The 25,555-nt window shown below is 41.6% G+C and overlaps 1 protein-coding gene across 6 annotated transcripts in view; it reads right to left on the bottom strand.

The window, feature by feature from the left end:
- LOC148321044 (asparagine synthetase [glutamine-hydrolyzing]-like) overlaps positions 1–25,156 on the bottom strand; it is a 29,265-nt gene extending 4,109 nt beyond the window's left edge. Inside the window, exons 1-13 of one of the 6 annotated variants that reach the window (XM_088278630.1) lie at positions 22,422–22,616; positions 19,805–20,007; positions 11,353–11,608; positions 10,074–10,311; positions 9,509–9,694; positions 9,327–9,428; positions 8,266–8,393; positions 8,015–8,141; positions 6,785–6,891; positions 2,476–2,576; positions 2,302–2,383; positions 2,057–2,212; positions 856–1,399 (exon numbers count right to left, since the gene is read on the bottom strand). In XM_088278630.1, the coding sequence (XP_088134756.1) occupies positions 1,022–1,399; positions 2,057–2,212; positions 2,302–2,383; positions 2,476–2,576; positions 6,785–6,891; positions 8,015–8,141; positions 8,266–8,393; positions 9,327–9,428; positions 9,509–9,694; positions 10,074–10,311; positions 11,353–11,608; positions 19,805–19,845 (1,902 nt within the window). In that variant the 5' untranslated portion in view covers positions 19,846–20,007; positions 22,422–22,616 and the 3' untranslated portion in view covers positions 856–1,021. Of the gene's footprint in view, positions 1–855; positions 1,400–2,056; positions 2,213–2,301; positions 2,384–2,475; positions 2,577–6,784; positions 6,892–8,014; positions 8,142–8,265; positions 8,394–9,326; positions 9,429–9,508; positions 9,695–10,073; positions 10,312–11,352; positions 11,609–19,804; positions 20,008–22,421; positions 22,617–25,047 lie in introns of those variants that run through there. The other 5 variants (XM_088278628.1, XM_088278633.1, XM_088278632.1 and 2 more) reach the window with 5 other exon arrangements.
- Positions 25,157–25,555: the final 399 nt, after the last annotated feature.

Raw genomic sequence — 25,555 nt, 5'->3', positions numbered from 1 at the left:
AGCCTGGGGACTCAGAGGTGGACTAACCTATCTCTGGGGCTGAAACAAGGCCCTGGAGGTGGATGAGATCCGCCCAGAGTTCCTAAAGGCTCTGGATGTTGTGGGGCTGTCATGGTTGGTACGCCTCTACAACATCGCATGGACATTGGGGACAGTGCCTCTGGATTGGCAGACCGGGGTGGTGGTCCCCCTCTTTAAGAAGGGGGACCGGAGGGTGTGTTCCAACTACAGAGGAATTACACTCCTCAGCCTCCCTGGTAAGGTCTACTCAGGGGTAGTGGAGAGGAGGGTCCATCGGCAGGTCGATTTTCAGATCCAGGAGGAGCAGTTTTCGTGTGGACCAGCTCTACACTCTCTACAGGGTCCTTGAGGGTGCATGGGAGTTCGCCCAATCAGTCTACATGTGTTTTGTGGACTTGGAGAAGGCGTTCGACCGTGTCCCTCTGGGAATTCTGTGGAGTGTGCTTCAGGAATACAGGGTACCAAGCCCACTAATACGGGCCGTTCGGTCCCTGTTAGTTGGATTCGTTTCTAGTGAGGGTTGGACTCCGCCAAGGCTGCTCTTTTACACCAATTCTGTTCATAACCTTTGTGGACAGAATTTCTAGGCGCAGTCGAAGCAGTGAGGGCATCCGGCTTGGTGGCCTCAATATCGCATCTCTGCTTTTTGCAGATGATGAGGTACTGTTGGCTTCTTCAAGCCGTGATCTCCATCTCTCACTGGTGCGGTTCACAGCAGAGTGTAAAGCGGTTGGGATGAAAATCAGCACCTCCAAATCTGAGACCATGGTTCTCAGTCGGAAAAGGGTGGAGTGCCCTCTCCAGGTCGGGGAAGAGATCCTGCCCCAAGTGGAGGAGTTTGAGTATATTGGGGTCTTGTTCATGAGTGAGGGGAGGATGGAGCGAGAGATCGACAGGCGGATCAGGGCAGCGTCCGCATCACAGCGGTCTGTCGTGGTGAAGAGGAAGCTGAGCCAAAAGGCGAAGCTCTCGATTTACCGGTTGATCTACGTTCCTACCCTCACCTATGGTCACGAGCTGTGGGTCGTGACCGAAAGAACAAGATCTCGGATACAAGCGGCCGAAATGAGATAGGATGAGAAGCTCGGCCATCCGGGAGGGATTCAGTGTCGAGCCGCTGCTCCTCCACGTTGAGAGGAGCCAGCTGAGGTGGCTCAGGCATCTGATTAGGATGCCTCCTGGACGCCTCCCTGGTGAGGTGTTCCGGGCATGTTACACCGGCAGGAGGCCCTGAGGACGACTCAGGACACGCTGGAGAGACTATGTCTCCCGGCTGGCCTGGGAACGCCTGGGGTTCCCTCTGGATGAGCTGGAAGACGTGGCTGGGGAGAGGGAAGTCTGGGTTCCCCTGCTGAAGCTGCTGCCCCGCGACCCGACCCTGGATGAGCGGCAGAAAATGGATGGATGTTCAATGAACATGGCGGAAGGTATATCATTTTCTAAATTCTTTTTTAGATGATTAAATGTACATAAAAAATAAAGACAGTCTCAAATTAATTATAGTCAAATATTAACTTTTTGCTCCTGCGAATGGCATACGTATGTGAAGCATCGTGTACATATTTAATAGTGCATTCGTTATTCAACAGTGATGTTCTAGAATAAATACCTTTTTTTACTTTGAACAAATAATTATTTTTGTATAAAAAAAAAAAAAGCAAAGTCTTGGGATTTCATAGCAGCTGAGTGGATTAGTAGGTATGATCCCTGATTTCAGAAACAAGGCACTGGGAATCTCAAGGCAAATGGTGGCATCCAGCACGGTCCCTCCGCACGACCCTTTACGGCAGACTTGGTCAAAGTACGGCCCGGGGGCCACATCTGGCCCTCCCTATCGTCTCTGATCGGTCCTTACACTGACCATACACAGATACGAATCGTGGGATTTTATTTATCAGTGCAAAAAAATTGTAATCGTTTAAAGCTTTCCACTTAAAATCCAATCTGGAAACCTGAAAATGAAGGCACAGGGGATGAAATAGCAGCATTTTTTTCACAAAGCAAATAAGCTTTAATAAAAAAAGTTTGCACATACCACAGACTCAAGGTACTCCTCAAGAAATATATACCAGGACTTCTTAACAGACATTATGCCATCACTGAAGGCTTCTTTCCTCCTCCACAGGATCTCGTCAGGGATCAATTTCTGATCTTTGAACGTGTCCCTCAAAAGGTACTTCTCTACCCCATGCTGCAGATAAATATCAAACACATATTATTAGGAAGTTCTTTTTGACAAATCAGAGCAATTATTGATTTAAAAAAATGTTGCAAAAAAACCCTGGGATTTCGCATTTCCTCAGGCAGGGATAGGTAGTATGCTGATAATCTGTGGTCCAGGAAAGGCACTCTGAGCTCCAAGCTGAAAGGATAAACAACAAAAAATTAACAGCAGTAAACGTGCATTTGTTTTAATGGGGATGCGCAACCAGGTGCACCCAAGCCAAAAGTTACCCATGTGCAGAAGTGGTGCGATCGGCTCGGAGATTATCAAACAAGTAGAGTTGTTTCAGCAGTCGAACACTCTCATCTGCTCCTGCTTTGGCGCTTGGAGCCTACAGAAGGAGTATATCAATAAAACAATATTGCATGTTAATATATTAATATCATCACCAGTGCTAGGCCCTTGAGCCTTTTTTGCCAGTCAGTCCCCCGCCCGCCAGCCACGACCTAGTTATTGGTCCGGCCTCGACCGACCGTCCTTATTCGTAAAAATAGTCGGCCACGACCAAGTAAAAAAAAAAAAAAAAACTAATAAAAATCATCGGCGAGTGATGCCACCGCCGGAGAGATGCTTACTGCATCGGTTTATTTAAAGATAATTTTTTGTGTAAGAAGAGACGTGAGACAGCAGACACGTTCAAGTGTGCCTGTATTTCCTTATTCTGACATCATGTAACCCACACCTACCACCTGCTACTGGGGCATACCATTAAAAGAGGGGCGGGGGTGGGGCAATACCTCAATGGGTATTTACTAATCAAATCCGCTTACTTTATTATGGGCTTATTATGATGGTACGAGGGCCGGACTAAAATCCACCTCCGGCCTTGCTTAATTGAGCTATTTTCTATAATTTTTCACCCCCCACGTCCCACCCACAAAATTGGCGTCCGGACAGCTGAACGTTCCGCCCTGTTTTCCTGGTCACCCAACTAGCACCGCTCCTTCCTCGTTCTAATTTACAGTTTTTAATTCTTTCTATCATGTTGGGGTGTCACTTTGGCCTCACATCATAGTTGTTTGTAGTTTGCTTACTTTCCACCAAAATAAAGATGCATTAGTTTTTGTTACTATTTTTCCTTTGTCCATCGTCTGATGCGACTCCATTTTCTTCAACAATCTCATTTTCACCATCCAAGAGCTACGGGAATCTCACATTCCCCACCCATCCAGAATTGAATAAGGTATTTATTATTATTATTTATTTATTCATTCTCAGGACAAATGTTTAAGTAAATTAATGGCTGGGAAAGCTACCACCTGGGTTACGGCTGTAAACATTTCTCTGCCTAAAACATGCTCTTCTTCTTTTATTATTTTTTTAAATTTCTTTTATTTATTTATTTTTTTAAAGAAATTGGCAAGGTTTTTGATCACCCCATCAAAGGACAAAAGGCCGTACCGTATTTTTACGGCCATAAGACGCGCTGCATCAAAGGTTGAGGGGTGCTATTTCCGTATTTAATGCATATACTAGGCGCGCCGAACTACAAGGCGCTAGCTCCGCTGGCTCGCTCGGCTGGCTAGCTCGCGCTAGCTCAGGAGCTCGGCTGCTCGCGCAAGCTCGGCTGCTCGCGCAAGCTCGGCTAGCTGCTCGCGCAAGCTTGCCTGCTCACGCAAGCGGATGCCAGCTCACCAGGACTCAATCCCCTAAGGGCTCATTGCCAGTGGTATCATCCCATTTCAATGACAGATGTCATGAACCTATTGGGAATCACTGCCAAGAACAATGACTCTAACCAATTAGAAGTGTCTTGGCAATTGTCTACTAGCCAACGTCAGGGGAGGGACTTCACTGGTCACCACACTCCTGAGAGTCACGGTTTCAAATCAAAACCAAAAAAAAACTCAGCATACAAGCAAACAATGAAACAACGAAATAAGATTAACACAAAACATGTGTCTCTCATGCCATCTATATACCCAAAAGAAATAAAAATAACACAAAAAGATTATAGCAATGGTTTCTTGGGAGCCACTCAGCCTTAGCCAATTACAGCAATGGCTTCTTGGGAGCCACTCAGACTCAGCCAATCACATGGCTGTTTAGAGAGATGTGATGTTGTGCTTTGGGCTTTTTGCAGTCTGTTGTCTAAACCTGGGACGTTTCTTGCTTGCAATAACATAAATGATAAGACAGACTATACACATTGTGGACAGCTGCCCTTTTGTCCAGCTTTCTCACACACCATCACCCAAACACCATAGTCACATAATGTATAAGTCACGGTCAATTAGAAGCACAGATGACTCAGACTTTGACCAGCAGGGTGTGCTAACATGCACTCCAAAAAGCCCAATGAGTAAAAGGTAGTGATGGGTCCAGCGACACTGAGGCGTCGATGCGCGCGCCGGTGCGCGTACCGCTTTAAGAAAGTCACGTGACCACTACCAGAATCGTGTCGACACAGCGGTCGCGCGCCAAACTGTGTTCATAAGGAAGCGCATCTGTCAACAGGATGGACGCTCAAAACAAGCATCGAGTTATTGGCGCGTTACTTTGCGTTAAATATCCGCAAGATGGAAGACGTCACTGTTGATGCGCACTCAGAGGTGCAGCGCTATATGTCAGCAGGACACGTTACACGTACGGAAGACCCGCTCTTATACTGGACGTCCATGGAGGCAACGTTCCCTCACCTATTTATATTAGCCACACAGGCGTTGTGCACACCGGCCTCTTCAGTGCCTTGTGAGAGGATCTTCTCAAAGGCGGGGGAAATTGCCTCAAAAAAAGAAATAGACTGAATAACAAAACGCTGTAGAAACAAATTTTTTGGAATAAAAATCTTTAATTATAATGAGTCCATTGTCATTCACAACACTTTTACTTGGGCATTCAGACAGATGTTCTCTTAATTTATCAACTGCGTCTCGAATATCAAAGATTTTTTTTATGAAATTGCGCGTATGTAAAAATAATGTGAAAGCAAATGCCTAATCAGAATCAGAATCAGAAATCCCTTTGTCATTGTACTCAAGTGTGCAACGAGATTAGAGAGCTCCCCTCTCCAGTGCAATACAACAATAATTCAGTTAAATATATAAATTAGATAAATAAGAGAATAATTAATGTGATTGAAAGTAATACAAAATAGGATATATAAAAACACATCACGTCGCTAATCAATGGAATTGGATAAAATTAGTTTGACAGATCAGTGTCAGATGACCCTGTCAAGTGTTTCCTGCAAGTCCACCAGGTGTCAGTATTCAGCAACACAGTGTCAACACAGTGTCAATACATTGTGTCACTGTGTCGAAACGATACAATGCCTCATCTACCCATCACTAGTAAAAGGGTTGATGGTCGCGAGTGATGCTTAGTCCATATAATGCTTTACAAGGCACTTTGTTTGTTTTGGGCAAGATTAGGGACTTTAAAGAGCGCCCTATGGCCCGGAAAATACGGTAAATAGACTGTTAGGTCTGAAAGGAGCAAAGTTCTTGCCCAAAACAAGGCACCTCATCTCATTAGCATTTTTTTTGTTGGATTTTATTTATTTAGTTAGTTAACCTAAACCATTATTTAACCAGGAAACATCCCACTGAGTTATAATAACTCAATAATAATTATAATAACTCTCCTCACAGGAAGTCCTGGCCAAAACAGGCAACAGAAACTTGCATAACAGACATGAGACACAAAACCGCAGACGAAACAACTACACTACAATTCAAAAGACACTAATGAAAAAAAATACATATTATGAAACAATATTGTAAACTAAATGTTGGACTTGGCTTCCCTACTACCTCTTAAATGGTGTTTAAGATTAATTCTAAATCTTTGGGGGTAAAGTCGAGAAAGGTTAAACTGCCATTATTGGACAAAATAATCTGGCAATGGAGCTTTTGATTGTGCTTCTGTCATTGTTCCTCTTCGTTGATATGAATCCATTAAAGCTAGCGGCAAGCTGGGTTAGCCTCAAATCGTCAGCTTACGGCTAATGTTGGACTAGTCTGCTAGCGTCCAATACAAGCATGAGCGCAACACCACTGGAGCCGATACATATGAAGTCTTTTTCTTGGATTTCCACCATTTTTTGAGCAACCCAGGTTTTTTTTTAATACTATAACCATAACAATCAGTGTTAAGGGAGTAATAAGTTAGTAATCAGTGAATTAACAAAATCCAGACAAACCATGACAGGTGGAAGCTCTGAGACAAATTTACTATAAGATGTCAGATCACTGTAACAGATTTAAAAAGCGCTGAAAAATGCCGCGTCTACTTGAAGGGGTGGTAATCATGTCAATGACAAATACAGCTCAGGTCAATTTAAGTTTTTAATGTATTATTATTTATTTTTTGTATGCGCTTCATATGCTGTGCGCTGAAAGGGTGAAAGCCGAGCGCAATTGCTCACACGAGTATCTCAGAGGGATTATTCCTCCCAGGTTAGTCTGAGATTTTGGAGCTCAAACACATTCAGCATGTTTTTAGACCATACGATATAATATGATACAAAATGAATCAAATAAATAAATATATAAAATAATTTAAAATGTAAATCCATTTAAAAACTAAAGGACTTGCCTTGTGGAAGTACATGTAGCCTTGTGTGAGCTCATCGGAGCCTTCTCCAGAGAAGATCACCACACTATCAGTCTTCTCACGGATGTATTTAGAAACCAAGTACATTCCTACAGAGGAGAAAAAAATCTTAGTGAGTTGGAATATGTGACACTTGCTTCATCTGTGTTCTGAGACGCTGTTCCAGAAAGTTGTGTACAAGAAATGCTTTTTACAGAGAGTCTTCTAACCGGCAGATGCAGAGCATCTTGTATGTTTACAAATGCAAACAGAGTTTTCTTCTGACTTAAAGAAACTACTTTTTATCTATTTACGTCCTCTATGTATCTTACTACCTATGACTACATGAACATATCAAAACGATTAACCGCTCCATGGCTGATTTATATGAGAATGAGGAACTGTGGAAGTGAGCAGAGGTACATAGATGATGCTGTTAGGACGCGGCACATTGATTCTTTGCTGATCACTGTGAGGATGCACAGCATAAAAGCACCAGTTGGGATATTAATAGACTGAATCGGGAATGAGTAGACATGCACAATTATTTGGATGAGGATTGGCCCCAGTTTTTCGACTGTAGGCGACGTATCTACAACACGCCTTCTTATTCGTTGGAACGCGACAGCTCCAGGCAACGTGTATGCCACTTAATGTAACATTCCAATGCAGCCACCCTCGGCTGTGGAGTCGGCCTCATCATTGGAACTTTTTGTTCGCTGAACATTGACGCTCCCGAAGCGGCCCGACTAAAAGCACATGTCGCTCCGTGATGTGCGCCATTCAAGATGCCCACCATCAGGGTTCATCGAGGAGCTTATCCGAAATCGCCGCCGCATCTCTAATTTTCTGCTGCGTGTTTTGAGGAGAACTTACGGTAAATGTCTCTAGTGGTTAATTTGGGCAAGTTAACACCGTGTGAAGAATTAACACACATTTTCAAAACCCATGGAGCCCATTCTGCACTGCAACGTCACTCACTGTCACTCTGCTTACTTTTTGGCTTGGACGTTTTAATCTTTTTGTGTACTATTGCTTGAAAAGGGATCTTGGCCCAGTGTTGGGTATTACGTTTTACTACGTATTTTACAGGAATGCGACTAAATGACACAACTTGGATAAAAAAAAAAAAAATAGTCATGTACATTGTATAGAAATGAAGCAAGAAACATGGGCGGAATTTGCCAGTCGAAAGAGAAGGACTGACACATTTCCACTAAAGTTTTCACTCACCAACAGAGGCACGTATGTTCGAGACATCATAAGTCTCGAGGCTTTCAATGACTTTCTCAACAGCCTGAATGCCTTCTTCTGCAGTGAAGTTCACCTCGTGGTGTTCACTGCCAATGTAAGCTGCAACCTTGCACACACAACAATCACAGTTTGGACTGAAAGATACTGTATACATGACTAGCTTGAAGATATTTTTCTTTTTTAAGAATTGGCATTTATTTCTCTAACAGACATAAATTTGAAACCCTTACCTTACGGGCAGCTAAAATGTCCGGACTGTCCTCTGACCCGATTGAAAATGTTTGAATAGGATATTTCAGCCCCACTTCTTTCGCCAGTTTTATCAATGTAGCAGCAACCAAACTGGAATCCAGACCTCCTGAACAACAAAGTTAAGTAAAGCATATCTTCAAAACAACTCTCTCCTGAAGGTTCGGATTGATTTTGCACATGTATTGACCAGAAGAACTCAGATCATCTTCTGCATTTGTTCACGTAGACGTATAAGCAGATGTGTGTGCTAACTGCTTAAGTGTGGTTATTGGCAAGAATTGGGGAGCGTGTACACCACGATCTGGATTTGTATCTGTATTTACCCATCGAAATGATCTCTACACGTATCTGTACTCGGAATGGGCGGGGTATTAACCGGATGCGGGTGCGGTTTAACCAAGGTGGGGGCTTAAAATGGTACCTTATTTTAAGTCTGAAATTGACATGGATTGATCATAAGTTGCAATATTTATTGTTAATTTGAAAACTATTTACAGAACAGCCTCAACAGCCGTAGACTATCTATCTATCTATCTATCTATCTAGAGAGAGAGAGAGAGAGAGAGAGAGAGAGAGAGATAATGATTTTGTGCAGATGACATGGAACAGTTTTTGCATTTTGGGGGCTAGGCATGACAGCAGACTTTGGAGTGCCCAGCTCCCGCTTGCCACGTGTTTATACTAATTTAATTAGTAACAGTGTCATAAATTATATATAAAATGAATAAATATATTAAATTAGGGATTGAACATATTTTTGGGGTGGTATTGTGTTGATGTGAATGTGCAATGGCATATGATAGCAATATAATGTATAATACAATTTGAACAAAACGGTATGTGGGAACTCAAGCAAGATGGCATATTTTTAATTTCCAGAAAAGTTGGCAAAAAAAGTTTGAGTATTCTACCCATTAGCAACAATATATACTCACACATACACACATAAATATGTATGTACTATGTGGTTTAAAATCTTTTGTGTGGTAAATTTTGTGACATATAACAAATCATATATAACAAAACACTTCAAAGGTACCTGACAAAAGACAACCAATCCTCCTCGTGGTCATGAGACGTTTCTTAACTGCATTCTCAAACAGGCTTCTGATGTTGTACTTCACACTGTCTTCAAGAAAACCTAAGAAATTTTAATGACGACATTTAAGCCTTATTCTTGACTAAAGATCGACAAACTCAGTGATGAAGGCCAGTTCATACTTGTGAGCAGTCTCCCCACAGTATCATAGATGGCATGACTTGGCTCATTTGTGCATTCGTGGAACTGCTCCAACTGAATGGATTTCACTCTGCCATTGGGCTTCAAATCAAACACCTCAAAATGTCCCGGCAGAAAGGGGGCAATTTTGGCAAGATTGTCCGACGCAGGGATAATATCCATAAGACCTGAAAAAAAAAAAAACAACTTAGCTAATGAAAACAAACACACAATATATTCCTCTTAACTGCAAACTTTGGTGAACCCACACATACACATCTTAGGTTTGAGAATGGCAAATTGACCTATTTATAGATTTGTTTGGAACCTATCCTGCGTTATTTGCTGAATGACTCACCTGTTCACCAAAGCTCTGTCTTATGTAACATTGTAACTTAGGCACCATCTTGTGGCATTTTAGTGCAAAGGAAATATGTTGACTGACACTTTGCTGCCATCTTTAGGCATCTACTGGTAATGAAAAAACATTTTTGCAGCTGTTTGTCAACCATGGCTCGGTTCCGATCACCTCCAAATAGTGGGGGTTCACTATACGTATTCCATTACCTTTAGCCTCGGAGCTGACTCCAAGTAATCCGTTGTCAGTAAGAAGTCTAAACAAAGGGCGCACACCATATGTGTCCCTTCCAAGGTACACTTTTCTGTTGGTAGTATCCAACAGTACAAAAGCAAACGTGCCATCCAGGAGAGACACCGCTTTCTGAATGCCAAAGCAGTCATACAAATGGATCAAAACCTCACCGTCCACTTCTGTCTGGCAATCAAACTCAAATTGCTTCTTTAGCTAAAAGAACAGGTGAAGAGAAGGATATATGTTAGTTAAGGCAAGGCAGTTTTATTTATACAGCACATTCCACACACTAGGCAACTTAATGTGCTTCACACAAGGAAAGAAACAACACGTACAAACAATTATAAACTGTTAACAACATTCAACAGAAAAACAGAGACAAAAAAAAGACAAAAATTACAAAAACAAAATTTCAACACATTAACAGCTGCTCGAATGTTTGGCTCCTGAATACATGAACGAAATTATGATTGAATATAAAAACTGCAGGGCTCTGAAGTCTGCAGACTCAGGTAGGTCAGTCTCTGGAGCTCAGACTTCAAAGTAAACATGGTGAAGATGGATTTAGCCGTTATGCAGCACACAAAGAGAATAAGCTGCTAACAGGAGTGGAGTCAGCCCTGAGTGCTTTTAAATCCAAGTTCCAAACTATTTTCTCAAACCTTTGATTAAGGTCCTCTACATAATTTTAAACATTTTTTTCTTTTATATATTTTGGAAAACCACTTTTATTTCTTGACTTTACTTTTAAGTGTTTTTTTTACATTTTCTGTTAATCCATCTACCCATTATCTGAACCGTTTCTTCTCACGAGGATCATGGGAGTGTTGGAACCTATCTTGACCTCTTATTAATGATCAAACATTACCTGTTAAATTATCTATATTATATGTCTTTTCAGGCGTTTTTCGCCGGGTCCTCATTTACAATAGAAAATAAAATGATAAATATATATCGTTATTAACCGTTATGAATATACTTATATCGTGATATACATCTCAGTCATATTGCCCAATCCGGTTAACACTGCAATTTGCTTGTGACTAAGGTGTATCTTGTGCCCTAAATCAGACTCCAGCTTGTCTGTGACCCTAGTTAAGACAAACATGATAGAAAATGGATGGGTAGATTTATGTAATGGAATGTAATAAATGCAGGGCTTTCTGTTCTGGCAAGAAGCAGAGGCTAGGGTTGTCAGTGTAGTCCTTATACATCCACAAAAGAGCAAATAGCAAACAACATGTACATTCTTACTGTGAGATGGTTATAAATCTCTCCGTTGTAGCACAACCACAAAAAAGGAAGTTTCTCCACATGCAAGGGCTGCATGCCATGCAGTTCATCCAAAATGGCTAGACGATGGAAGCCAAAGCAGCAGTTGGTGTAGCCGGCGATATTCTCAAAGCGGAAGGTATCTGGGCCTCTGTGAGCTATCTTCAAGGCACTGGTGCACTGAGCTGACAGGCACTCATCACTTCCAAACATGGCCCAGATACCGCACATCTTGGATCTGTTGTAAGAAACATACCATGATAAATGGGCCAAATAGCAGGAAAATTACCAAACTATTTTAATGTTTTTTCCAATTTGACTTCCAATGAAAACAAAGTTCATAATTAGACTTGACACAAGGGGTGGGCTAACTTTTTGATTGGCGGGCCACAATGTGTACTAAAATTTGACAGAGGGACCGGACCAGGAGCAGATGGATGGACTGTTTTGGTAACCTCACCTCATCGGAAAAAAAAAGTACATTTAATTTTAAATGAAAATGAACCAAAGCATTACAACAAAATATATGTCTTTGACATACTACAGTATTTAGAAAATAAAACATTAACAAGGTTTATTCATGTAATTTTTATCAAGTTCGGCGGGCCGGATTAAAACATTTAACGGGCCGCATGTGGCCCCCGGGCCGTAGTTTGACCACACCTGCTTTACACCGATCTGATTGACTGGATTGAGATTGATTGATATTTTGTATTTTATGAAAAAATACTGATCAGCTGACTATAATGACATTTGGATGATATATCATTGATCGGATGCTCAAAATAAGACATTGGAGCGAACACGACATCGGAAAGCCTTTATGCTGGCAGGTGCAAGTTCAGCCTCCTCACAAAGTAATTTCGTTCGTGTGAGGATTTTTTTTAAAAAGTCAGAAAAGCATTTTATTTCCATCAAAAAAGAACTAGCTACGGAATGTGTAATTTATTTTTAACATCTCTTTAATTCAAAATAGCTTTTATCACTCACAAAGTTACGTGGACTTCCGTAACAGCCAACCAGCAATAAATACTGCGGTCATACTGAACGTGAGCTGAGCTTTTCTCGCATTACATAAAAACTCTATTGAGTTTGGGCAGGGCAGGGCAAAAAAAAAAAAGTTCAGATTTTTGTAATGTTACATGTGGAGTCCCACAGGGATCGGTACTTGGCCCTCTAATTTTTTTTTTAGCATTTCCACATTCCCCTTGGTGACATTCTACATAAATATAACAGTTTTTACTGTTATGCTGATGATATTCAATTATATATACCGCTAGAAATAATAAACCCGCTTAATTGCTGTAATCTAGAGGCATGGCTTGCTGAGAGTTTAGTATCAAAAGTCTGCTTATTAGACAACAGCAAACTGAATAGCATGCTAGCAAATAATGAAAAAATAAAATGAGGCCAATATGAATTTAATTTATGCAAAACATGCATTTTAAATTCTATTATTTACATGCAGCATGCTGGAAGCGCAGACTCTTGTTGTCACACAAGGCAAATACACAGATGCGCTCGGACCGGGGTCGCACTGTAGAGATGCCTGTGTTGAACGTTATCCCTTTGCTTAAACTTAAACGCAACTTAAGATGCTTTGTTTGACTCTCAATTGCTTCTTCCCTTCTCTGTCTCTTGCTCACTCGAGTGCGTACACATGAGAGACGGAAAGTGAGAGTGAGAGTGAGAAAGAGAGAGCCAGTGCATTTCAAGATTTTATCCTGCTTCGAGAGCAAATACTTGAACGTTATGCACGCGTGCCAGGGATGCAATCTCTGGTTATATAAATAAACTTGATTTTCTGTCTTTACAACACTTTCTTGACTGTTTTCTTACAGTTATGCCTTTTGGGTTGCGGAACGCTTCAGCCGGCGTCCATTGATTGATTAATCTGGTTGTGTCCGGCCTTGAACCACATAACATTCAAAATGACGCGTTTCGCTGACAACTGACGGAAACGCAACCGCCTGTATTGTGTGTATTTGTTCTGACTGCAGGCTTTTTTGAATAAACCCCATTGACTATGTATGTAGATGGTGCTATGCACCAACTAGAGAATCATGAGTTAGTCAGGCTGACAAGGTAGAAACTAAATGATGAATTAAGAGGTAATAAAATAGCTGTGTGCGTGTGCGTGCATGTGTGCGCGTGTGTGTGTGTGTGTGTAAAGCTTTTTGAGCAGAAATTATGTGGACAATCTTTTTTACCGTTAACCATTTTAATCAAATCGGTTCAGATAAATAAATGGAATTTTCATCCATTTAACTCCATTTTTTTTTTTTTTTTACAGATTGACAATTGACGGACTGGTGAGCCAACGAAAGTGATGGCAGAAGTAAAGGGCGGTTAAAATAACAATTGACTGGCAGGCTGACGATTACAGTTTCGTTCAGCTAGGACAAAAATGACGAGCTGATGATGAGAGATGGGTGCCCAGTCCGCTGACGAATGTCGCATGGGCAAAATTTTGAAAATTGTTCACCTCTACGCCTCCTGCTAACTGATATGAAATGATATGAATAAGGCGAGGGCGGACTCGAACAGTTTCATCGATCCAATTTGACGTATTTGGTCAATCGCCTATCTGTGTGTGCAGGTTTCTCTCTCACTCTCGAGCGTCTTTGCTCTCTCCAAGCTTTCCGCCAAGTATAGTTTTAAATGCACCGAGTACCCCAGTACCATATTAAAACTGGTACACCGTGCAAACCTAGGCCATAAATTTGTGTTTCCAAGTTCCAGTATTTTGTGGTTTGACACAGTATCAATACAGTATATTGTTGTACCTGGTTTTGACAATGGAAACTCATAAATAGTGAGTATAGTCTTCAGGCAACATTCTGGAGTTTGTTTGTGAGAATATTTGAATGTTCAACTACATCAGCATTTATTCAACACCAATGTCATCAAACCACACTTTTTTGTATACTTGGACACAGTATTGCTTTCGTGCAGGTATATTTTGGAAAATTCAAGAATTCTAATCATAATCATTCGCTCCTCAACCACCGCTGCGCTCTCTGAGCTACTCCCTTTAGCAACTCCTTCGTTTCCTAATTATATTGGTACGATTGATGATCTCTGTTAAGGATGTTTCTATCAAAACAAGCCTGAACAAATGAATCAACCAGCCAAGATTGTCTGTCATTTACGCGCGGGGCAGCCCTCGAACTCCGAGGCGAAGCCAGCGTGTTCGACTGCACACATGGTTTTTATTTGCATCAGCATAAGCAATTTGAATATGCAATACAGAATGGGAAACTTGACATTTGACTCCATCACACTCTTCCAGCCTATTCTAAGGGTTTCAGATTACAAGACATCTTTTGGTGTATGGTGTATTTTCACAAGGCCTGACACATCCAAGTTATCTTTCTGGCCATGACGATATTGTTGCTTTAGAGATACCAAGCCTTGTGCTGAACCTCCCTAATTCATAAGTTACGGCCTTAGAAGCGAGTGAGTCTCACTTTATCTGCTAAGGGTCAGCCATTTGAACAGGGGTCATCAACGCCCCAAGGGAGGTGTTTACAGAAAAGGGTTCTGGCGTTGGGGAGTCACATTCGCGAGGAGGCCGTACCTGGCACCCGTAGCTGTCCAATTTGAGGCCAGAAAGATACGAATGCATGTGCAACAAAGGGGGCCTGTAAGCTTAGTTATAGTTTGAAACTTGCTAAGATGACAAACTAAACAACAAAACTAACAGATGAACATACAAACTTAAATTTCTTTAACATATCCCTCCTGTTTATCAAGTTTCAAATCTCATCATCAAAGGCTGTCGCCTGAGGGGGGAGAAAAACTACCCAAAAACTCAAAAATTCTTGGAGAAAAGGGTAGAAACCCATGCCCCAAACGAGAAGCCCACAAAAAATAATATACAACAGTGTGATCAACAAGGGAGGGGCGAAAAACCTCTCATTAGGGCAAAAATTGCCCTGCTCCCTTCCAGCGTGGAACGAGATTCTCATGGTGCGTTGATCACTTGGGAATAAAACATATGTGTAAAAAAACATATTAATGCGCCTAGTGAAAAATAACAAAAGTGTTTTCACGCAGAATTAGCCTCTGTGAAAACTCGATGGAGACCCTTTTGCCTCGTGGCAGGAGAAGGCAGTATCTCCAAGATCTTCGTGTGTGGTGTATGTGTGCGCACTTGTTTGGGCAGGGCAGAAAGTCCATGTGTTTCTATGTTTCAGTGTCCAGTTCGTTTTTTCAGAGGCTGCAGGTTTTATTTGATGTGCGTGTAGTCAGCAGTCTGCGCCTGTGCAACTCGTCTGCGTTTGACGTTGTCCTGGTCTCGAGGTTGTGCGCTGACCAGGCACAGCCCTGCAAGGAAGTAGATGATGCATCTGGTCGACAGGGCCGTGCCCAGTTGCTGTTCGGCGGCTTGCTCCATCCTTCCGAGAGGGGTGTGTTTGCCACGGAAAACCCTCTTTCCAACTGTGGTCTTTTGTTGGTACATTGGAGTGTACGTGGTGGAGACCCTCTCCAAGGGACTTGCGTCGCTCAGCCTTCAGCAGGGACCGGAGAAGCTTGCACTGCGACTGATGGTTCCAGCCGCCACGCCCCTCGACCTTTGCTGCCGTCGGGGTCACTGCAATCACCTGATGAGGGCCGTCCCAGCGTTCACTGTCCCAACGAGGTCGTTTCAGCACCTTGAGGAAGAGTTGGTCTCCCACATGGACGTGGTTTATCTGTGGATCAAAACACACTGGCCAGTAATTGTGGTCAAACATGTCTTTCATGTGGACTGGGACAGATGTGCCAGTCGCTGGTGGTTCTGGTGAACCTGAGAGTCTATGTGTGAGGCCATATAGGATAAAAAGGGGATAATGTCCTTCCTTCGGCTGGCACTATCCTCATTGCTGTGATTGAAACACAGTCTGGCCATTGTCTCTTTTTTTTTCTTTGTCTTGATAAGTCAGTTCCATTCGTGCGTTCCACAAGTCCTGCAGACTGTATGCAAAATGACGCTTTGAGTCAATTTTGCAACAACTGTCCCACTTGTTACAAACATTATTCACAAAATGCATCATTTTCACTTGAAATCACTCTTGAAATTCCAAATGTCAGGATAATTCGATTACACAACACTTTTTCCAACAGTTTTAACATCATCATGTGTTGTTGGAAACAACGTGCACCTTTTTTCTCCCAATGTGTGCATTCAATTAGTGGTGTATTTTTCCCTGGCGTGAGATCAAATTGTCAAGTTGATTTGCTGCGTGTGTGTGTGTGCGTGCATTACCCCTTGCTGCATTGTCAGCGAGGCAGTATTCAATTGTAATCGTGTCATTTTCTGTTCAGAAAATTTTGCATTTACAAATACTTATTTAGACGTGCTTTATGCACAACTTTTCTTTCATCTTTTGTGATTTTTTCAAGCGCCGTTTGCCCAATGTCGACAGAACACATAAACATATATCTTGGCAGTCAGTCCAAATTGTAAAATGTTTTTTAGAAAACATCTTACAATTCTGGATCAGCACAGAAATTTCTGCTGCTTGTCCTGCACATACAGATTTTAATATCCCTTGACACAAAATGCTTTGTTAAAAAAAAAATTTCCACCCCTTTGCGGCCGTCAAAAAACTGTCTCTCCAGTCGGGAGAAAGGTTGTCCAAGAGGTCAGGTCGCTGTTTGGTGGTAATTTGGACTCGGCTTCCACAGTCGTGTGGTGTGCCTTCTACTGGTGCGGGAAAAAGTGACGCTGGACTGAGCGCACCTTATCAGTGTAATGTGACAATTAGGTCGCCGTGCAATGTGAATGTGGTGGGAAAAGGAATGTCATTTTTTGATTCCTTAAAGCAGCAGTGAAGACTGCTTGATCCAATTGTTGTGACTAATATGCAAGTGATTTCATGAGCCCTGCGCGTCTGCAGCCACACAAGGTCATGAAACCATTTTTTGCAGTCACTTTTTGCTCAAATGGCTCATAGTAATTTGGTAGTGCTAATACATCTTAATCAATGAGTTCACACTTGACAAGTTCAAAAGCTTGTCAGCCTCAAGTGTTCAAACATTTTTTTTTTCTTCTCAAATGTCATTGGCTTGTCATAAATGATGTCCAGCAATGGTCGTGTGATTTCTAAGTACTTTGCAATCCATGCCTGGCAATAATTGCATACACCTATAAGGGACATCATTTACTTCTTTGTTATTGGTTTTAGGGCTCGGGCAACGCCTTCTTTTTGCTTGTCACCAAAAATGCGCCCCTTTTCAGTCAAAATGCGGCCTAAATATGTGACTTCCTTTTTTAACAGCTGCATCTCATCGGTTCAGTTTGATGACGCATTAAGTAATTCTCGAGGTCAAACATATGTTTAATATCTTCCTCAATGTCCTCACTGTTGTCACTGTCAGAGGGGGAATCCAGAGGTTTGGATATCAACTCGCAGTCCGAAGCCCCACTGGGGTCCCGGCCTAGTCATTCATTTTCCCAATCGTACACGTCCTTAAAACAAGTTCTCAAACCCTTCATTCATTATGTAAATTACTCGTCTTCTCCTTGGCCGCCCTCGTGTGCAAGCCTATCCTAGACGCTCACAGCAGAAAAAGAAGGGAGGGGGGGGGCTCACTGTTCATACGCCAATCACGCGGTCCCCAGGCAACCAAGCTGCCAGGGGTTACGCCCCCTACCAAAGGCTCCAGTTTACCGGCCACTCCTCCCTGCCAATTTACGAGCAGGCAATCTCAAGCCAATGGCAACAGCTCCTTCCCCCTAAACTTTCCGCTCGTTCCAATTCACTTACGCTTTCCTTCTGGCATCTGCCCTACCTACTTTACCTCTCAGTCATCTCCAACCCCCTCTTAACTTTCCGCTCATCCTATTTCACTTACGCTTTTCCTTCTCAACCTACCAAATTCTGCCCCCGCACCTCAGGTTTGACACCGCTTAAAATTCAAAATCAGGAAACACCTATGCTTTTGCAAAGATTCCTCATGTTCACTTTCAAAACCTTCATTCCTCTTTCATAACACCTACTTCTCTCTTTCAATTCATGCAACCAACTCAGTGTCTTACATCCCTCAACCACATAGGTTCTAATTCTGTTACTCTATACAGTTTTCCACTTGCAAATCTGCCTATGACACCTTTCTCACTTGCCCTATCATTTGGACTTCATCAATCCTTTCTATGGAACATTAATTGTTCCTTTCCCTTTTCTACACATTCTTTTTCTTTCTTTACACATTCCTTTTCTTTTCTTATTAACTTCCAATCTCTACACTGCAAAGTTTCCCTGGACTTTACTAGACTACCTAATACCCCAATTTTTTGAAAATTGGACCAGTTTGTCAACACCTAGGGTGTTCTAAAAACTGGTTTCTCATCAGTAGGACAGCAACTCAATTTTCCTGTTGTGGCAATTCTCACTTCAACTTTTTCAGGTGGAGATTTCTTGTCTATTACATCCACAACAGTCTGCTGTTTATAATCCTACTGTATTACATGGGATAAAATACCAAATGGTATTTGTAATCCCCAATCACACCATTCACTCACTTTGCATACAGTTTTTTCGCAAACCTCAGCAAACAAAATGATCTACTCACCCCACACACTCGCACACACTCCAGCTCACTTTCTCTTCTTTGTTCTCACACACACACATAGTCAGACACAGACATATACACGGGCCCACAAAACAACACACACAGTTCTCAACATTGAACCGCTACAAACGAGAAGCTAATCAATATTTTTCAATTTCAGCTAACCTATATTTTTCCTTTATTTCAAATTCGGAAAGTTGACAGTTAACTTCCTTCATCAATTCTGCCGCCATTTCTGACAGTCTTAATTGTTATGGTGTCTAGTTATGGTTCCTCAGTGTTGAGAAAAATTCAAATTGCCTGACTTTGGGTTGAATACCAAGCTTCTACTCCCAATTTGGAGCGGGTATTCCTGGGTGTTTTTACTCACAACCCTCGGTCAGTTTTAGATTTCTCAAACGTTGGACATTCATACAATACACATACACACTCACAGATTGATCACTTCTGTGTCTGTGAAAATAGATAAACTATTTTCGTCTTCTATAAATAACAAACGTTGTACTATCACTTCCAAATATAGTAATAATTACATCTGTACTCTACCAGAAATAAGAACCCCTAAATCTGTCTTCCAGAAAAAACAACGGTTAATTCTGTACTATCCGAACAGATATAATCAACTACACTTGTACTCTCTACCAGACAAGGAATGCCTTAATCTGCCTTCCAGAAAAAAAAACAGTTAATTCTGTACTGTCTGAGTCTTCCAACAAGTCTTCCAAAATAGCAAAGTTAAATCTGTATTTCTTCCAGAAAATAGCTAAGCTAAGATGTACTATCTCTTCGGGTAAAGGAACTCCCTGAAACCCTACTATCCTTCAAAAACCCAAAAACTCAAGTTTTTTACTATCTGTTGTATACAACCACTGACCTGTGACAATCTCTCCGCTGGTCGAGACACTCGCGGTTCATGGATGAAGTCTGTGTTCTCCCCGGTGGAGGATGGCCGAGGACCGGCCTCCTGGAAGAGAGGACTTTTCACGATGGCGCCGTTTTCAGTCGTCGTCAATCGTCCACTGCAGATCACACGTTTTCATCCGGCATTCGAAGGACCAAGTAATGTTAAGGATGTTTCTATCAAAACAAGCCTGAACAAATGAATCAACCAGCCAAGATTGTCTGTCATTTACGCGCGGGGCAGCCCTCGAACTCCGAGGCGAAGCCAGCGTGTTCGACTGCACACATGTTTTTTATTTGCATCAGCATAAGCAATTTGAATATGCAATACAGAATGGGAAACTTGACATTTGACTCCATCACACTCTTCCAGCCTATTCTAATGGTTTCAGATTACAAGACATCTTTTGGTGTATGGTGTATTTTCACAAGGCCTGACACATACAAGTTTTCTTTCTGGCCATGACGATATTGTTGCTTTAGAGATACCAAGCCTTGTGCTGAACCTCCCTAATTCATAAGTTACGGCCTTAGAAGCGAGTGAGTCTCACTTTATCTGCTAAGGGTCAGCCATTTGAACAGGGGTCATCAACGCCCCAAGGGAGGTGTTTACAGAAAAGGGTTCTGGCGTTGGGGAGTCACATTCGCGAGGAGGCCGTACCTGGCACCCGTAGCTGTCCAATTTGAGGCCAGAAAGATACGAATGCATGTGCAACAAAGGGGGCCTGTAAGCTTAGTTATAGTTTGAAACTTGCTAAGATGACAAACTAAACAACAAAACTAACAGATGAACATACAAACTTAAATTTCTTTAACAATCTCACAAACAACTTTAATGTCGCTTTGATAAATGCGCTTGACTCCGTCGCACCTTTAAAAACTAAAACTCCAAAGAGGCTTACTCCGTGGTTTACAGAGGGAACACGCATACTGAAACGATCTTGTAGGAAGCTTGAGCGCAAATGGCGTGCGACCAAACTTGAGGTCTTCCGTCAGGCATGATGCGATAGTTTACTAATATACAAGGAAGCGCTTGATCTAGCCAAATTGTCCTACATAAAAACAACCCTAAATATTTATTTGATACCGTAGCAATGCTAACGCAACAACAACCAACCTTGGATAGCTCTTCCTGTTCAGCCCAGGATTTCATGCAATTCTTTACTCAGAAGATTGAGTGTATTCGTGATGAGATTAAAGTCATTGTTCTTAAAATTCCGTTGAATTCCGCGATAAATGGTGTTAATAGGGACGTTAGGGCTGATAACTGTCCGATAACCTTATCTAAATTTAAAAAAGTATCTCTTGAAAGCCTAACAAAATTGGTTAGTGCAGCAAAACCGACAACTTGTGTGCTCGATCCGCTTCCTGGCAAACTAAATAAAAACTGTTTACGACCCTAGGACCGTCTGTTTTCAATATAATTAATCTATCGCTTACCACGGGTATAGTACCAGCAGCTTTTAGGACCGCCGTTATCCGACCGCTACTTAAGCAACCAAACCTTGACCCAGAGAGTCTCAACAACTATAGGCCGGTTTCAAATCTTCTGTTTATTGCAAAAATTCTTGAAAAAGTCATAGCGCAACAACTTAATGAATATATGACTGCTAATAATCAATTTGAACCTTTCCAATCAGGTTTTAGAACCGACCACTCTACTGAGACGGCCCTTGCTAAAGTTACTAATGATCTTCTCATAGCTATGGACGCCGACACCTCATCAATATTACTCTTACTCGATCTTAGCGCCGCTTTCGACACCGTTGATCAAAACATATTATTAAAACGCCTTGAAATGTGTGTTGGCATTTCAGGTTCAGCGCTTTCTTGGTTTAATTCGTATCTGTCGGAGAGGACGCACCGTGTAATTCATGGCAATGCGACTTCGGATCTTTGTAAGATCACATGTGGAGTTCCGCAGGGATCGGTACTTGGACCTCTATTGTTTAGCATCTACATGCTACCACTTGGTGATATTATACGGAAATATAACATTAGTTTTCACTGTTATGCTGATGATACGCAATTATACATGCCGATGGATATAACGAATCCGCGTGATTGCTATAAATTAGAGGCATGCCTTGCCAAAATTAAACAATGAATGTCTTTCAATTTTTTGCGTCTTAACTCAGATAAAACCGAGATGCTGATCATTGGACCAGCGCGTCATCTGTACCTTTTCAAAGACACCACTCTGAATATCGATAAATGTAATATTGCCCAAAAGGATTCAACAAAAAATCTCTGTGTTATATTTGACGCAACTATGTCGTTTCAAATGCATATTAAAAATATTACTAGAACTGCGTTTTTTCATCTGCGTAACATTGCTAAAATTCGCCCAATTCTATCAATTTGTGACGCAGAAATCTTAATCCATGCGTTTGTTACGTCTCGCCTCGACTATTGTAACGTTTTGCTCTCGGGTCTCCCCATGTCTAGTATTAGAAGTCTGCAGTTAGTTCAAAATGCAGCAGCTAGACTCATGACTAGGACGAGAAAGTTTGATCATATTACCCCGATATTAGCCAATTTGCATTGGCTTCGGTCCACTTGAAATGTGATTTTAAAGTTTTGCTACTTACCTATAAAATATTGCACGGCTTAGCACCTTCTTATCTCGTTGACCTTGTGGTACCATATGTTCCGTCCCGAAACCTTCGCTCACAAAATGCTGGTCTTCTAGTGATCCCGCGAGCCAAAAAGAAGTCTGCAGGTTCTAGAGTGTTCTCTATTCGGGCACCAATGCTTTGGAATGCACTACCCTCAGATATTAGAGGCGCCACTTCAGTAGAAATGTTCAAAACACTATTAAAGACGCATTTATACTCTTGTGCATTTAGCTGAAATATTTGTTGGCCTGTTTACTGCCGCTTTTTTTTCTTTTGTTTTCTTTTCTGCCCCCTTTTCCCCCGGCTGGGGGATTAGGTGACGGTGACCCACTAGGAAGTTTAAGGCATTGACCAACTGGGCATGCACCTGTTCCAGTGATGTCGTCTTCCTGCAGCGCGACATTTGATCAATTTATTTATATACTTTAGCATCTAATTTAATTATTTTTTGGCCTGTTTACTGCCGCTTCTTCTCTTTTCTGCACCCTCTTCCCCTGCTTGGGAATTAGGTGATAGTGACCTTCTATGAAGATTACGGCACTGACCAACCGGGGAGGGACCTGCTCTGCCGAAGTCGTCTTCATGCAGCGCCTTTTCTGATTTCCTTATATTTCAGCACTTCATTGAACTACTTGTTGGCCTGTTTGCTATTTCTGTTCTTTCTTTTCTGTTCCCAATTCCCCGAATTAGGTGATGGCGATTCACTTGGAAGTGGCTGTACTGAATTTACACCAACTGACCGGTACAAGATCGAAGGCTCATCCTCGGATATGCTGCCATGGATATTACGGCCCTGGATGAGGACCCACTCCACTGAAGTCATCTTCCTGCAGCACTTCATTCAATTGACTCTCACATTATCTCATCTATTATTGTATAGCATCATTGTATGTGTTAAATGTTGCCCAGTTGGCATCCATTGCAGCCTGGTCATCCTGGAAGGGGGATTCCCCCATCTGTGGTCCTTTCTCAAGGTTTCTCACTTTTCCCCTAATGAGTTTTTTTTAGTTTTTCCTTGCCCTCCTGGGGGTTAAGATCGGGGATGTCGATTGTGGTTATGTAAAGCCCTTTGAGACTGTCTGTGATTAAGGGCTATACAAATAAAATTGACTTGACTTGACTAGAAGACCTAGGTAAACTGCTTCTCCAAACGTAAAATGTAACACAACTGATTTTTAAAAGAAAATCATTTCATTACTTCTTCTTAAATTGAGGATTTAATTTGCAGGCATTGTCATCATTGTGATTCTCATTTAACGAAAATATATGTGTTGCCTTCAAAATAAAAGTTAATAAGGCCAGGTTGTTTTCCATTTGAGCAGTTCCTGCTGCTAATATGAATTTAAAAACTTGAAATCAGAATTGGTAATAACGCTTGTACATTTACCACACACAAAATGGAGATACTTTGAATAAGTTTCCTTTACACAGCCATTTCAACTTTATATAAGGAATACAACACAACAATAATGCTGTATGTTAATGAAACACTTGAGCAAACACACACCTGTGCCACAGGTTAATGTCGACTCAAACAGATTATAACAGAGACATATGTTTATTGACGGGCTGTCAAATGACTCGGAGTATTTAGTTATCATCTTGGAAAGAAATGACTAAATGTTTCCAAGAATACCCTGCAAGGTGCTCACCCCCGGTTGGGAAACACACTGGCTTCAATAGCTGATTGAGTTGTGTGTATGCCAAGACAGAGTTTCCATAAATAGGGAGAACCAAAGAACAGTTAATTAAAACAGTGGTTCGTCTTCGAGTGATTGAAAGATAATGACAATCTGGGTTTTTAAAATAATTAAATTGAATAATCTGCTCAATATAACATGTGTTTTATGTGCTTCTATTTTCCTGAAAGATTTAATCAATTCAATGATTATTTTTAAAGGATTTATGCATGTTTATTTTATTTAAAATCTCTCATAACCCCTGGAGTTCCTTCAAGTACCTCCACAGGTATGCGTACCCCATTTTGAGAACCACTGACTTAAGAGATGTAAATCAGGGGCATACTTTTGAGTAATTAAGTACGTTCTTTAAAGGTGTCTTGTCAAAGTTGAAGTGTTTTCAAACTCAAAGCGAAAAATCCTCCTTTGGATCAGTTCCAAATTGTAACTCATCCGCACAGAACCTGCGTGACTTTGTCATTGAAGTCCACGCGTTTACTGAGAAGAAAAAAATAATAATAAACTCGAAACGCTGAACAAAATGTATCTAAATCACGTTGTACGACACTACGGAAAGTTCGTTTTCTTGAAACACAAACGACTATGATACACACATTTCTACGAGTGCACAAAAATCGGACGACTAATTGGACAAATGCGTAAATGAATTAAGATGCAGCAGCAAACACCTCTAATTGTGTTTCACGAAGTCATGCAAGTATTTTTTTAGGCGTTTGTCTAATATGACTTGCGCGTGAATGTAAAAACATAAATACGTATGTCTCATAACGGCTAAATTAATATTGCAGTTGAATAATTCGAAACACTGTGGAAGTTTAAGTATTATCTTATAAACACGCTAAAAACACAATATAGTGGTAATGGAAGACAGGCATTTGAATTAAACTTGTGGTCTTTACCTTACTCTTTCAAAGATTCTCAGGAAGATAATTTGCGTGCGCTGGGCTGATGTTGCTCCTGAGAACAAAAACGCCACCGTTCGCGTCGCTTTACGTCAAACAGGGCGTTCCAAACTACACTGCCAGGCCCAATTTCAAAATAAAAACCTCCCGATCAATCATGTAGAATGGACTTCACCCATATGGCGTTTCATTTAAGTATATAATCGAATATAGTCATATAAAATATTATAAAATGGAGTGAATGTACGGGGGGTGCGGGGGGGGGGGGGGGCTGGTCGCCATGGAGACGGAGGCAGATTACGGCTACGTGCTACATCTGCGTCTGGAAGCGAGAGCCCGCAGCTGCAGGTGATTTGGGAAGCCAACTGATAAGAATGGAACAGATGTAGGAGCCGGGACACACCACCATCTTAAAGGGGCCCTTGATTTACCTCAAAGGGACAGTTGGTTGGCATTAATATTGGCAGGTAAATAATAGGTTTGCATGTAAAAATGAAATCAGTAC

Source organism: Idiotropiscis lumnitzeri, chromosome 16, assembly GCF_059441095.1.
Source record: "Idiotropiscis lumnitzeri isolate Australia: NSW breed Sydney's pygmy pipehorse chromosome 16, RoL_Ilum_1.0, whole genome shotgun sequence".
Classification (NCBI taxonomy): Eukaryota; Metazoa; Chordata; class Actinopteri; order Syngnathiformes; family Syngnathidae; genus Idiotropiscis; species Idiotropiscis lumnitzeri.
The sequence above is the reverse complement of the archived record's forward strand: the minus strand, read 5'-3'. Positions and strand labels throughout refer to the sequence as shown.